General features: G+C 51.2%; 4 protein-coding genes across 4 annotated transcripts; 3 read left to right on the top strand and 1 right to left on the bottom strand.

The window, feature by feature from the left end:
* The first annotated feature begins 861 nt into the window (after nt 1-861).
* Nucleotides 862-5036, top strand: TrAtP1_000299 (uncharacterized protein). The gene is made up of 5 exons (XM_014091790.2): nt 862-1682; nt 1773-1984; nt 2047-2162; nt 2235-3162; nt 3224-5036. Exons 1-5 carry the CDS (start codon nt 1580-1582, stop codon nt 4751-4753), a joined length of 2889 nt encoding a protein of 962 aa, XP_013947265.2. The 5' UTR covers nt 862-1579; the 3' UTR covers nt 4754-5036.
* TrAtP1_000298 (uncharacterized protein) lies at nt 5022-6351 on the bottom strand (the record flags this gene model as incomplete). Its single annotated transcript, XM_066110518.1, has 2 exons — nt 5022-6195; nt 6276-6351. 2 exons carry the CDS (start codon nt 6349-6351, stop codon nt 5276-5278), a joined length of 996 nt encoding a protein of 331 aa, XP_065966590.1. The 3' UTR covers nt 5022-5275.
* Nucleotides 6352-9728: 3377 nt separating this feature from the next.
* On the top strand, nt 9729-10530 carry TrAtP1_000297 (uncharacterized protein; the record flags this gene model as incomplete). The annotated part of the gene is made up of 2 exons (XM_014091793.2): nt 9729-9880; nt 10158-10530. 2 exons carry the CDS (start codon nt 9729-9731, stop codon nt 10528-10530), a joined length of 525 nt encoding a protein of 174 aa, XP_013947268.2.
* Nucleotides 10531-10555: 25 nt separating this feature from the next.
* Nucleotides 10556-13239, top strand: TrAtP1_000296 (uncharacterized protein; the record flags this gene model as incomplete). Its single annotated transcript, XM_066110517.1, has 2 exons — nt 10556-13115; nt 13181-13239. 2 exons carry the CDS (start codon nt 10556-10558, stop codon nt 13237-13239), a joined length of 2619 nt encoding a protein of 872 aa, XP_065966589.1.
* Between the last annotated feature and the right edge of the window lie 23 nt (nt 13240-13262).

The raw sequence follows: 13262 nt of genomic DNA, 5'->3' as shown, positions 1-13262 counted from the left end.
AATCGGCACAGAAATGGGTTAGGGGTAGTACAGTCTTCAAAATCTACTTGTGGTTTTGCAGTAGTAGCTTAGTACTAGAGATACATGTATGGAACTACCTAGATATGACTTTTCTATGCGGTGTCTTCCAACGTGAGAATTTCCCTTTCGTATTGTAATCGTCTTTTGTTCTTTTAATATCTTCGAGATAAGACAGGCCCATGCAAGTACATGTACCCAGTACCTATCGATGAAAGAATGAAAACTTCGAAAATGCCATGGACCGTCAAATGTCGATATCCATGTAGCGGCCAATACTAAGCCGCTTGTGAGGATACTCTGGCTCCAACTACACTTGGTTTCAGATACACAGATATGCATGATAGCTTTGGCACCGACGACTTGCCTAGATTGCACATGGTTGAGGCATATATATCTTCCAATAACAGCATCCACCACTTGCAAGACCTATGATATGACACCACGATCACGATATATTCCTCTGGCAGCTGCATACACGTATGCATATCTACCCGGTATCCACCCAAGAGGCGCCAGATGTTTCCAGCATGCGTGACACCGGAGCAAAACATGCGACAATTTCATGCATTCAATTACTCGTACAGCCGTGCAACATGTGTCTAATTCGCCCAACCGCAAAGCCATGTGTCTCACCCAAAGTGTCTCATAGGCGGCCGCTCCCTCACATGCAATATCCTGCAGCACATGGCTTGGCTCGAATCAGTTGAGAGCGTGCATGATCCCTTGAGCCTCTTGGAGGCCAGAGAAGATGCCCAGATCCGACATTGGGCGAAGAAACATCCGACAGGCCGCAGCACGGCAGACGTGATTTGCTGCGCTTTGCTGCGCTTTGCGGCCTTGGGTAGCAATGCGCGGCGGCAGTGTATGAGTCTTTAATTAACGGGCCGCAGTCTCAGATACGAGGCTGCTCGAATCATCGTCGTCAGCGCCCAACTTGTTCAGGATGACCTCAGCAACGGGGCATCAGAGAATTCGATGCACAATCGCTCCAGCATCCAATTCGCCGTCTTCAGGCGCCATCGTCGATTTGCTCGAGGCGCTGAAGAAGCGCTAATGCTGGCAGCAAGTCGATGCTAGGCTGCTCCAGGAAAGGCAGCTGGCGGTGCTGTTGCGTCATGCGGGGTGCTAGCGGCTGGCGGCTGTAGCTGCATAACAGCGATAAGCGCTGCTCAGGCCCTCCTCAGGCGGCCTTCACGCTGCTATCAGCTAATGCACAACCTGCCGGTGCCGTGAAGCTTAAGCAGAACTAGGCGCTGCTCCCTGGCTAGGGCAGTGGTAAGGTATCCATCGTTTTGCCCGCTAAAAACAAAGGTGACCCGACAGCATTACATAGTAGAGTTGGACCTCGTTTTTGCTCTTTCAACCCAATTTGCATTGCTGCAGTGCCTCAGCTTTTTCTTCGCCGCGCGGTTGGTGTCTGCTGCTCGTTGTTTCCATCTTTTTAAAAGTGCTCACTTTTGACCTGCACGGCGAATTGACCACGGCCGCGAGGCTTTGAGCCGCCCGGGCATTTTGTTGCATCCGCTGTACCGCTCACCGTCTCTCAATCGTCGTCGTCATGCCTCGCAGCAATCGCTGGCGCAACATTGATCGTCTCCTTGGCCTCAACAGGCATGGCAGCCACTCTGGCCGTCACTGGCTTCACGAGGAAGAGCGTGCCCGTAAGTGAAGCCCCTTCAATGGCACTTTAGTCCCTGTCTCGTGCCCTGGAGATGGCCCTGCTAACAAAGAGCTCCGTACCCTGGCTATAGTTCTTCCGCATATTCGCAATGAGGACATAGACTCTGCCATTGCGCCGGCCGAAGTTACAAAAGTATGCCTTCGGCTAAGGCACCTGGTCCAGGAGTGCGTGCCGTGCGAGATGGAAGAAAGTCGAATCACAGAAGCACACAGCCGCATCATCACGCCACACGTCGTTCGGGCTGCCAAGGAAGCAGGCGGTCAAGAGAACAAGGGTTGTGTGGTACGTGACTACCTGGAAACATGCTGCCATCTATTGTGGTAATCACCCACTGATCGTACTAGGTCTACTCTTTACTCGTCAATCAACGCTGGTTCACGCATGAAGCCAATGTCGAGCTCTGGGATGCCAGTCTGCACAACCTCCGCGCTGAAGCATGCGGCGTTATAGCAAAGGCTCTGTACGTGAACTAAAAGAGACAATTCTTTGTCAGTACCCACTACCTTGTCTGGCATGCTAATGATGATACTAGTATCGAGGAAGAAGAGGACACTGCGTATCTCCTACACTCCGTGCTACTGCGTCGATACTCATACATTGCAAACGGCCTTCCAACCCCTCCCGTCAATGTCATTGAAAAAGCCGTTGACCTGCACGCCGTTCGAGTCATTGGATCTTCAGGATACCAAAAATGCATCAGCTATCTATGGCGTGGTTGGCTGGTCCAAGACGAGAACGACCCGTCCGTCTTCGTGGATTATGATAAAAAGGACGATACTAGATTCTTTGTTCATATGGACCCGGATCGGATGCGCAGCCCCAGAAACCAAAATCTTGCCCAACTTTTGTTCTCGCTCATCTATCTTGCCCTCTTCACAATTGCCATCAATACCGTCAACGCTAGTGGCGTCATCGATATCGCTGAGGCAGCCTTGTACGCTTTTACGCTTGGATATGTCTGCGACGAACTGCTCAAGGTTTATAAAGCCGGACCTCAGATTCTGGGGTTTTGGAATGCGTTTAATGCAATCCTATATGCGTTTTTGACGGCTTCTTTTATATTCCGCATCATTGGCTTGACCTTTGCAACCCATACTGATGGTCGGACGTACTACAGTACCCTGGGGTACAATATTCTAGCCTTTACTGCCCCCATGTTTTGGTGCCGCCTCTTGCTCTACCTGGACAGCTTCAGGTTCTTTGGCGCAATGCTCGTGGTTCTCAAAGTCATGATGAAGGAGTCTGTGATATTCTTCGCTCTTCTCATTGTCATAATTATCGGCTTCTTACAGGCTTTCATCGGCCTTGATCTTACCGACGACAACGTGGCAGATGATGTAGTGTTCATCATTGAGTCTATGATGAGAGCTATTCTCGGGAGCCCAGAGTTTGATGGCTTCGACAACTTCGGACCACCTTGGGGTGCTATTCTTTACTACTGCTTTACATTCATCGTCATGGTACGTTTTCTCTGCTCAGTTTTCACCTGTACCGTACGTTTATGCTAACACACATCACCAGGTCATTCTTCTCAATATTCTCATTGCCCTCTACAACTCTGCTTATGAGGATATCTATGACAACGCTGATGATGAATATCTGGCTCTATTCGCTCAAAAGACAATGCAATTTGTTCGGGCCCCAGATGAGAATGTCTATATTGCTCCATTCAACTTGATAGAGATTTTAATCTCGGCTCTATTCGAATGGTGGATAAGCAAGAAGGCTTACGAGTTCATCAATGATTGCGTGATGGGCCTTTTGTATTCTCCACTTCTCTTGATCACAGCCTTCTTCGAGACTCGTACTGCGTACGCTATCCGCCGCAATCGGGCTCGTGGAGAAGAAGATGACGACATTATTGAAGAGTGGGAGCAATTGGCACACGAAATTGATTTTGGAGACGAAGGCTGGGCTAAGAAGTGCGAGGCTGTCAAACCCAACCTCGAGGAGGACCCAGCTGTCCTTGAGATTAAGAAGCTCCGAGGCGAAATCGCCCAGCTGAGGTCTATGCTCTCTGATATTAGTGATCATGTGCAATACCCGACCAGCCAGGATACAAAAATTGGAGATGGCAGCACCCACGATGAATTCAAAGCCTCCTACTTTGAATCTACCCATGAGGAAAGCGACCCTGCTGGTAAAAATGCAAAGGATGCGGGACATGAGCACGCAAGCACATCGGGTGATACAAGAGAGGAACCAGGCCAGAGCAGCTCCGGGCAGTTGATTGAAACTACTGAAGAATCTGCAAAGCCAGTCAAGCCGTCTGAGGAATTGGCTCAGCTCACCGAGGAAACTACGCATCCTTTTACACACTCATCCGAGGCTGAACCAGAGGCTGAACCAGAGGCTGAACCAGAGGCTGAACCAGAGGCTGAACCAGAGGCTGAACCAGAGGCTGAACCAGAGGCTGAACCAGAGGCTGAACCAGAGGCTGAACCGGAGGCTGAAGAAGAAACTCGAGATGCACCACCCACCAACGAATCCACAGCCCCGGAGGATGTCCCCTTCAAGTCATCAGAATACATCGCCTTTGATTCCTCTGAAGATGTTCCGTTCAAAACGCCTGATGATTTACCCTCTGAAGCCCCTGAAGCAATGCCCTTCCAAGCTCCAGAAGGTGCTCCCCTTGAGGCTCCCGAGTACGTTCCATATATGGCTCCTGAGGGTCTGCCGACAGAAACTCTTGAAGGCACATCCTCCAAGGCCCCTGAAGTCGAACTTCCCAAAGCTTCTGAAGCTGTATCATCCAAGGCTCCCGAAGATGAACCGTCTGATGCTCCTGAAGATGTAACGCCCAAGCCTAGTGAAGGGCATGATCCATTTGAGGCACCTGAAGATACATCGTCCAAGGCTCCTGAAGCCGCAACACCGGAACCTCTTGCACGCGCTGACACTGAAGAACCTGAAGCCGAAGATGCTAATCCTGACAGCCCGACGTCTGGTGGAGCTGCAGCTGAGGGTGGACAGCCTTCTCAGGGGGGAAAGAAGAGAAGACGGAGAAAGAAGAACAAGGGAGCGCAAGGTGGCCCCAGTGGTGGTAGCTAACTAAGCAACTGGGCTTGGCGTGAAAAGTGCAGCAAAGGAGTGACGACTGTGTGTAATTATCTTTGGTCTAAGGAGGGCGTATATATACCCATATGGTTCTGATTTGATGAGATGCTACCAGAGCAAGGCCGCACTCTTTTGTATGTCGTGGACTGAGCTTGGACATGGGGACTTGGCCGAACAGGTGATGATGCTCAATGTATGAATGACTTTGCGCGTTGCATTTTTTAGGGAGGAGAACCGGATGCTATTTTTGACTTTATTTATCATGAAATTCTTTATCAAGACCCAAAAAATGTAGTTTAAAGTGACATAACGCTTCAGGATCATATCAACTCGTCCTGTGCTTCATTCAACCGAGCACACCAGCTAAACGTTGACCAATCTTTACTTCCGTTCCCTTCTCTCCCCATTTTCAGTCTTCGCTGAGAGGCTCTTCTAACCCATCACGGTTTGCGGGAGGAAAGTAGTGACTTCTCGAAGCATTAGTATATAGATATCTCACTGAAAGTTGGGAGCTTCTTACGGAAGTATACTGTTGTATGCATTCACATCCTTGTCAAGGAATGTCACAAACACCACCTTTTGGATCTGATTCGTGGTGTCCTGCTCAAGATACATTCTCACCGCATCACAGGCGACAACACATGCCTTGGCGCTCGGATAGCCGTATATGCCAGTGCTAACGGCGCTGAAGGCGATGCTGGAGCAGCCATTCTCCTCGGCAACCTTGAGGCTCTGCAGGTAGCAGCTCTGCAGGAGCGGTTGGCTCACCCTCGCGCTGCGGAAGATGGGGCCGACGGTGTGGATGACGTGCTTGGCGGGGAGGTTGTATCCGCCGGTGATGACGGCCTGGCCGGTGTCGCAGCCGTCGGGATACTTGGCGATGCATTCTCGCACGAGTTTTGAGCCGGCGGCGGCGTGGATGGCGCCGTCGACGCCGCCGCCGCCGCGGAGGGAAGTGTTTGCGGCGTTGACGATGGCGTCTACGGGGAGGGTGGTGATGTCTGCGCGGACGAGGCAGACGCGGTCATTGATTTCCTTATTGGGGGTGATGTTGTGATCGGGAGCGTATTGCGATGAGGGCTGGGGCGGCGAGAGGCGGTTGATGGAGTAGAGGTGGTTGATGGTGGGGATGCCGAAGGCGGATTTGGGAGGCCTGGATGAGGAAGAAGAGGAGGAGGAGGGGGGAGGAGGAAGCCATGATGAGATGTTGGTGTGAAAGATGTGGCTTGAGATGAGGCGATGAGGCGCGGCGGGGACGTTGCTGTTGTTGATTTTGTGAGAATCAAGGTTTTGGTGTTTTGGGGTTGAGGTTGGGTGGGTATGTGCCTTATACTTACAGGTATGTGGTGTGCTCGCAGGTAGCTTGGTTTCAGGGCCTTGAGTTCTGTGATGGAGCTGGAGGTGCGCCGTAGCATTGAACGCTGGCTTTGTTGTCGCTAGAAAATGAGAGAAGAGGTAAGGAAGGCTGTATCAAGAAAGCTAAAGTAAAGTGACGTTACGAAGGTTGAAGGCGCACAGTGCTGAGAGGTACACTTGGTGGCGTATATTGGGTGGTGGGCAGGCAAATGCCCGAACAAAGGTTCATACCACATACCTAGACAAGCTTTTGAAGCTTGATAAAATGGAGTATACACAAGTCATTTATTTATTAATAAAGCGCTTTGTTTTGTACTCAATCTCGTCACTTTTGCTGATGTTGTGTCCACATGTATTGACTGCCTAGGTAGTGGATGTCGCCGTGACAACAGAGGGCAGCAACAGTTAAAGGAGCATCAATATATACTGTTTGCATCTAGAATTTATATTGGCATCCCACCAATTTAAGTTTAAAAGGCTTTAAACAAAATATAAATGAACAAGTGTCATATAATGCCATGACTCTATGACCTCGAAGTTCAAGCTTTTTCCTTGCCTTGTAATTGAGCTGCCTTGTCTCGCTCCGGCTGATAGCCAATAATTGTTAGCAAGTACCTAGCCGGCTTATCATAAATACACCACAATGTTCTAATTTCATTGTGGTCATGTCACTCTTGCCAAACTTCCTTAATCAGTAGTTCGTTAACAGCCCTTACATATTGGTGTTCCAACCTGGCGTTGTGTGTATATAGGTAGGGACATATACATTAGACCATGGTAGGCTATTTTGCCTGTCTGAACTAAATTGTGAAGAGCTGCTCAGACTAGCTAAGCCATAGATTATCTAGGTATTTACCGACAGGTGTTGTGCGCCTGTCTTTGCGCCAGTGGGAAAAGTAGGAGAATGAGAATATGGTCAGATGAGTTGGATTTCTAACGAAAAGGAGCTGCAGCTGGGGCTTGGCTATCATCTTTTTTTACGCACAAACGCGTGGGGCTTGGATATAAGAACTAAATAGATACGGCTATGCATGACTCTTCAAGAGTTTAAAATAAAAGAAATGAAAGTAAACCCGATAACAAGCACAAATTTGTGAGACCAGGGTTAGCAAGGCTATCCGAGATATGTAAAGTCACCACGGTATCAAGCCTATGGAAGGGGAAGAGAATAAGAAGAACCCAATCGCTGGAGATGGCTTTCTCAATAGTCTGTCTACCTTTAAAGATTTAGATTATAAAGACCAATGCTATGTGTGCTTTTATTAGCATTTACACAATGGGAAGCGATCCAAGAGCTTGACAAAGGATGTCCGGTTGGTTTGAGGTTGGTATCAAGAGCAAACTGCGAGACATGAAAGAATATTGATCCGATTAATCTTCATCAAGAATCTTCTAATGCTTTTTCTGGAAGCGTAAAGCTGAATCAATGATTGAAATACGCGGCTCCTCAGACATACCGTGATGAGTCAGCATGAATGAATCTTGGCGTCGCTGCCTTGGATTTCTGTTGTGACAGCTGAAGGCGCCTCAGGTGTACTCTTCTCGCAACATCATTACCTACCTACTAGCACTTACATCTGCTTTCACTTAGAAGCCCAAATAACCGCTGATTCTATCGCTAGCTCACCAATGTGCCCGACGAACGAACCCCGTCTATATGTGCCCTATGCCGCATCGGACAGTCGGTGAGCCCGCATCTAACATGGGCAAAGACGCTGCAGCAGACTCTGGGGCCCCGCGATGGTGGTGGATCATGGCGATGGACCTAAGGAATTGGCGATGCGATTTGCCTGGATGCTGAGCCTGGATGCGTATCTGCACTGGCCGAGCGTGAGACGTGCGTTTCGATATCGACGAGGCGCTGCTTCAATCTGAGGCCGGCAACACAGGCGCACAACAGACTGAAGACATTTGGAGCACATGCTAGCCCGGGACGGTTCTCCACGCCGTCCCAAATCCAGCCACTGAGGCTCACTGACTGTGACAACGTGGCGACAAAGCTGGACAGGAATGGCAGGCCGAGACTATTTGGCAAGTATCTTTTTTCTGCCGACCCCACCGTCGCCGCGAAGATGGATAAGGAGGGCAGCTTGATGTCAAGTGCGACATCTCCAGTACTCAGACTGACCACATACAGCGATACGAGGAGACACTAGACAGAATGCACGGACAACGCAGCCGTCTTGTTGTCTTATTTTGTTCTGCAAAGGAGCTGGAAGTACCAAATAGGAGCAGGTATTCAGTCCGGCCAAGCCGATAAGGTGCGAGAGAGCTTCTGACACCGCCTCGGGCCATGCATAAATGATATTTGTAGGCCCAACCAGAACTCGCAGCAGCGCTGCCAGCAGAACATGTAGCGAGGGGGGCCAATGAGTGCAGGCTACAGGCACTGCGTACATACATTTGGACCCTTCCTAACAGGCAGTAAGCATGGAGTAGCACCATTCTTACCACTCCATATGCAGGGGCGGATCCGGCTGGGCGAGATGTGAGACACACCATCGGCCTTAGGGGATGGCAATCTATCTTATAGCAATGCGTGGCGGCAGATCAAGGGAGCGTTTTGCCCTGTCCCCCACCTGCAGCAGGACCACGCCATATAGCTGAGCAGTGTACAGATCAGTGGCAGCAGAGCATGAGGCTTTTGGCGGGAAACGCTGCAAAGCCTGAACTCATTCACCCCTGAGTCTGGAGGAGTAGGTATTCGCATTTCAGCCCTCGGTGTCCTCCAATATTGCCAGGTAACGTCAGAAGGAGATGCTACGTTTGTAAAGTCGTTAGAGTTTGGCCAAGAAAGATGCCTTTCCGAGAGGCTTAGACTAGGGCAGCCATTCGCAATCTCGGAGTTGATACTGGGTTGACGCAGTATCTGTAACTTTCCTCCCCACCACTGAGAAACAAGATGGAGAGAACTCTCAGGCTTTGATCTCCGCCACTGAGAGCTCAATGCTGGGGGACAAAGGTGCCTCTAGGACGACTAGGGACTCCGTCGAGCGGCAAAAAAAAAAGCTAGAAGAAAAATTCGCTGCACATCGAATTCCTTCTGTTTCGACAGCCACAGCAATTTTTTCTCAAAATTTTGTACCCAGACGCCTCACCGCCTTTGCCTCACCACATGTGTCATCCTATACAGGCTTAGCGCGGCACTGATAAAGCTGATAAGCCCGCCTCAGCGCCCAATGGAGGGGCAGCAAAAAAATCTTTTTGGGCTGCCCGATTTTAGCGACACGCCCCGCGAAGAAAAAAAAAGTTGTGGACTCGAAGCTGGCTCTTGGGCGGCCGCAGCCTTTTAAAACTTGTCGCCCTCCCACCTTTTTTCCTCCTTTGATCTCACTACCTCCATCTCCTTTCATTATCTCCTCATATTTGGTCGTCATCTCTTTCGACGAACCTCGGACTTGTATTTTACACAGTCCTTGACAAGTTGTTCTTTGGTTCCTCCCCATCGAGCAACGTCTTCGAAGACATCAACAGGCAGAGTCGAATCCTCCATCGTCTCTGTTGACTACTCGATTGAAAAGTCTTTACTGCCCGTGGTAGATATCGACAGATTCAGATCGACTTCGATTCTTTAATCCGACTATTATAATCCTACTTCTACACCACCGCCAATATGCCTAACGAAGGTGCCGAGTCCCTCAAGGTCCTGGACGAGCTCTTCCAGAAGCTCACCGTCTCTAAGGAGGCGGCGGACATTAAGCAGTCCGCTGGAGAGCTTGCTGGCTTCATCAATGGCCGCATTGATGACCAGGCCGTCCCCGAGAAGTAAGTTTGTTCCTGGCGATACACTCAAAGTCTGGCGTTACTTTTTCAATTTCCTTTTTTTTTTTTCCTCTGCTTGGCGGGGAAAACTTTTTTTTTTGCCTCTAATCTTACCTGGCCAACGAGTGCCCCGCCACTCACAGCGGGGTTTCCGCTGGCCTACCCCTCTTCAGTGGCCACGTTCAGTGGCCAAATTCACTGAAAAAAAAAAGTTTTCCTTGTCGCTGTACCGCCATAATTTTAGCCGCCATTGATATTAACAGTGTTTTTTTTCCTGCAGGACCATCGACGACATCAAGAAGGCTCTCGTCAACAAGAAGGACGCCACTCTCCGTGAGAAGGCCGCCCTCGCCGTTGAGGCCATCGCTTCCCACTCTGAGGTCGGCGCCGGCGTCGAGCCCTACCTCATCGTTCTTCTGCCCGTTGTCCTTGCCGCTGTTGGCGACAAGATCACCGCCGTCAAGAATGCCGCCAACGCCGCTGTCCTGGCTATTGCCGGCGCTGTCAACGGCAACGCTGTCAAGGCTGCTCTGCCTTACCTGATGGATTCTATCCGCACTGCCCAGAAGTGGCCTGAGAAGATGGCTGCTCTCGACTTCATCCTTGCTCTTGTCAAGACTGCCCCCCGCCCCTCTCTCTTACCGTGTCCCTGAATTGATCCCCGTCGTCTCTGAGGCTATGTGGGACACCAAGAAGGAGGTCAAGGAGCACGCCTACAAGGTCATGGAGATCATCTGCCAGCTGATCGTCAACAAGGATATTGAGCGATTCATTCCTGAGCTGATCAAGTGTATTGCTAAGCCCGAGAACGTCCCCGAGACTGTCCACCTTCTCGGTGCCACCACCTTCGTTACCGAGGTCCAGGAGCCCACCCTCGCTCTTATGGTCCCTCTGCTGGATCGTGGTCTCGCTGAGCGTGAGACTGCCATCAAGCGAAAGGCTGCTGTCATTGTCGACAACATGTGCAAGCTGGTCGACGACCCCAACATTGTCGCTCCTTTCTTGCCCAAGATGATGCCAGGTCTCCAGAAGAACTTCGACAACTTGGCTGACCCCGAGGCTCGTGAGAAGACCAAGCAGGCTCTCGACACCCTGCACCGTGTCGGTAACGTCGTCGATGGCAAGATCCCCGAGGTCCGCAACGACGGTGATATCAGCGTCGTCCTCACCAAGACCAAGGAGGTCCTCTCTGCCCGCTACGCTTCTCTCCTTGAGAAGATGGGCCCTGTTGCCGAGTACATCTCTGCCATTGCTGGCCAGCTCATCGACATGAAGGAGACTGAGCCCGTCGTCTGGGTCGAGAACCTGAAGCCCTACGTCGCCGTCATCACCGGCATTGACAACGCTGAGAGCACTGTTGAGACTCTCCGTAAGCGCACTTCCCCCGGTGCTGAGGCCGAGGCCGAGACTGAGGCCGACGAGGAGGAGGGTGAGGACCTTTGCAACTGCACCTTCTCTCTTGCCTACGGTGCCAAGATTCTGCTTAACCAGACTCACCTGCGCCTCAAGCGTGGTCAGCGTTATGGTCTTTGCGGTCCCAACGGTTCCGGCAAGTCTACTCTCATGCGTGCCATCAACAACGAGCAGGTCGAGGGTTTCCCCAAGCAGAGCGAAGTCAAGACTGTCTTCGTTGAGCACGATCTCGACTCCGCTGACACTGAGATGACCACCATTGAGTGGACCATGAAGAAGCTGGCCGAGGCCGAGGTCAATGTCACCCAGGCTGATGTCGAGAAGCGCCTGGACGAGTTCGGCTTCACCGAGCAGATGGTCCAGGGTGAGATCTCCGCTCTTTCTGGTGGTTGGAAGATGAAGCTCGCTCTGTGCCGTGCCGTCTTCGAGGCCCCCGATATCCTGCTTCTTGACGAGCCTACTAACCACTTGGACGTGAAGAACGTCAAGTGGCTCGAGGACTACCTTGTCAACTCTCCTTGCACTTCCATCATCGTCTCTCACGACTCAAGCTTCCTTGACAACGTCTGCCAGCACATCGTTCACTACGAGCGCTTCAAGCTTAAGCGTTACCGTGGTAACCTGAAGGAGTTCGTCAAGCGTGTTCCTTCTGCCAAGTCCTACTACGAGCTTGGTGCCTCTGAGATCGAGTTCAGCTTCCCCGAGCCCGGTTTCCTTGAGGGTGTCAAGACCAAGGCCAAGGCCATCCTGCGTGCTACCAAGATGTCCTTCCAGTACCCCGGTACTTCCAAGCCCCAGATCACCGAAATCAGCTTCCAGTGCTCTCTGGGCTCTCGTATTGCCGTCATTGGCCCCAACGGTGCTGGAAAGTCTACCCTGATCAACGTTCTTTGCGGTGAGCTCATCCCCACTGGCGGTGAGATCTACCAGCACGAGAACATCCGTATCGCCTACATCAAGCAGCACGCTTTCGCCCACATTGATAACCACCTGGACAAGACTCCTTCCGAGTACATCCAGTGGCGTTTCCAGACTGGTGAGGATCGCGAGACCATGGACCGTGCCAACAAGATCATCACCGAGGCCGATGAGAAGGCTATGGACAAGGTCTTCAAGATTGAGGGCACTCAGCGTCGTGTCATTGGCATCAACTCCCGTAGAAAGTTCAAGAACAGCTACGAGTACGAGTGTTCATTCGCTCTGGGTGAGAACGTCGGCATGAAGAACGAGCGCTGGGTTCCCATGATGTCTGCTGACAACGTTTGGCTGCCCCGTAACGAGCTGTTGGCCTCTCACCAGAAGATGGTCGCTGATGTCGATATGAAGGAGGCCCTTGCCTCTGGTCAGTTCCGACCTCTGGTCCGAAAGGAGATTGAGACCCACTGCGCCAACTTCGGTCTCGATGCTGAGCTGGTTTCTCACTCGCGTATGCGTGGTCTGTCCGGTGGTCAGCGTGTCAAGACTGTCTTGGCTGCTTGCTCTTGGCAGCGACCCCACTTGATCGTCCTTGACGAGCCTACCAACTATCTGGATCGTGACTCTCTGGGTGCTCTGTCCAAGGCCCTGAAGAAGTTTGAGGGTGGTGTTATCATCATTACTCACTCTGCTGAGTTCACCAAGGACTTGACTGAGGAAGTCTGGGCTGTCATGGACGGCAAGATGACTCCTTCCGGCCACAACTGGGTCCAGGGCCAGGGTGCTGGTCCTCGTCTCAAGCAGGACGATGACGATGAGGAGGATAAGTTTGATGCTATGGGTAACAAGATTGTCAGCACCAAGAAGAAGGCTAAGCTGTCTTCTGCTGAGCTGCGAAAGAAGAAGAAGGGTAAGTCAAGTACAAAACAATACCACGAGCTTGCGTCCACATTAACTAACTCGATTTCTCTACAGAGCGTATGGCCCGCCGAAAGCGTGGTGAGGAGGTGTTCAGCGACGAGGATGACCTGTAAACGATTCGACATACCCCTTACAT

Source organism: Trichoderma atroviride, chromosome 1, assembly GCF_020647795.1.
Source record: "Trichoderma atroviride chromosome 1, complete sequence".
Classification (NCBI taxonomy): domain Eukaryota; kingdom Fungi; phylum Ascomycota; class Sordariomycetes; order Hypocreales; family Hypocreaceae; genus Trichoderma; species Trichoderma atroviride.
This window is presented reverse-complemented; position numbering and strand designations above follow the sequence as displayed.

What these genes read in the sequence shown, in the direction of transcription:
- TrAtP1_000299 (XM_014091790.2), top strand. Translation starts at nt 1,580, where the DNA reads ATGCCTCGCAGCAATCGCTGGCGCAACATTGATCGTCTCCTTGGCCTC. An exon ending in TCACGAGGAAGAGCGTGCCC is followed by an intron (nt 1,683 to 1,772) that starts GTAAGTGAAGCC and finishes CCCTGGCTATAG; the next exon opens with TTCTTCCGCATATTCGCAAT. An exon ending in AAGAGAACAAGGGTTGTGTG is followed by an intron (nt 1,985 to 2,046) that starts GTACGTGACTAC and finishes TGATCGTACTAG; the next exon opens with GTCTACTCTTTACTCGTCAA.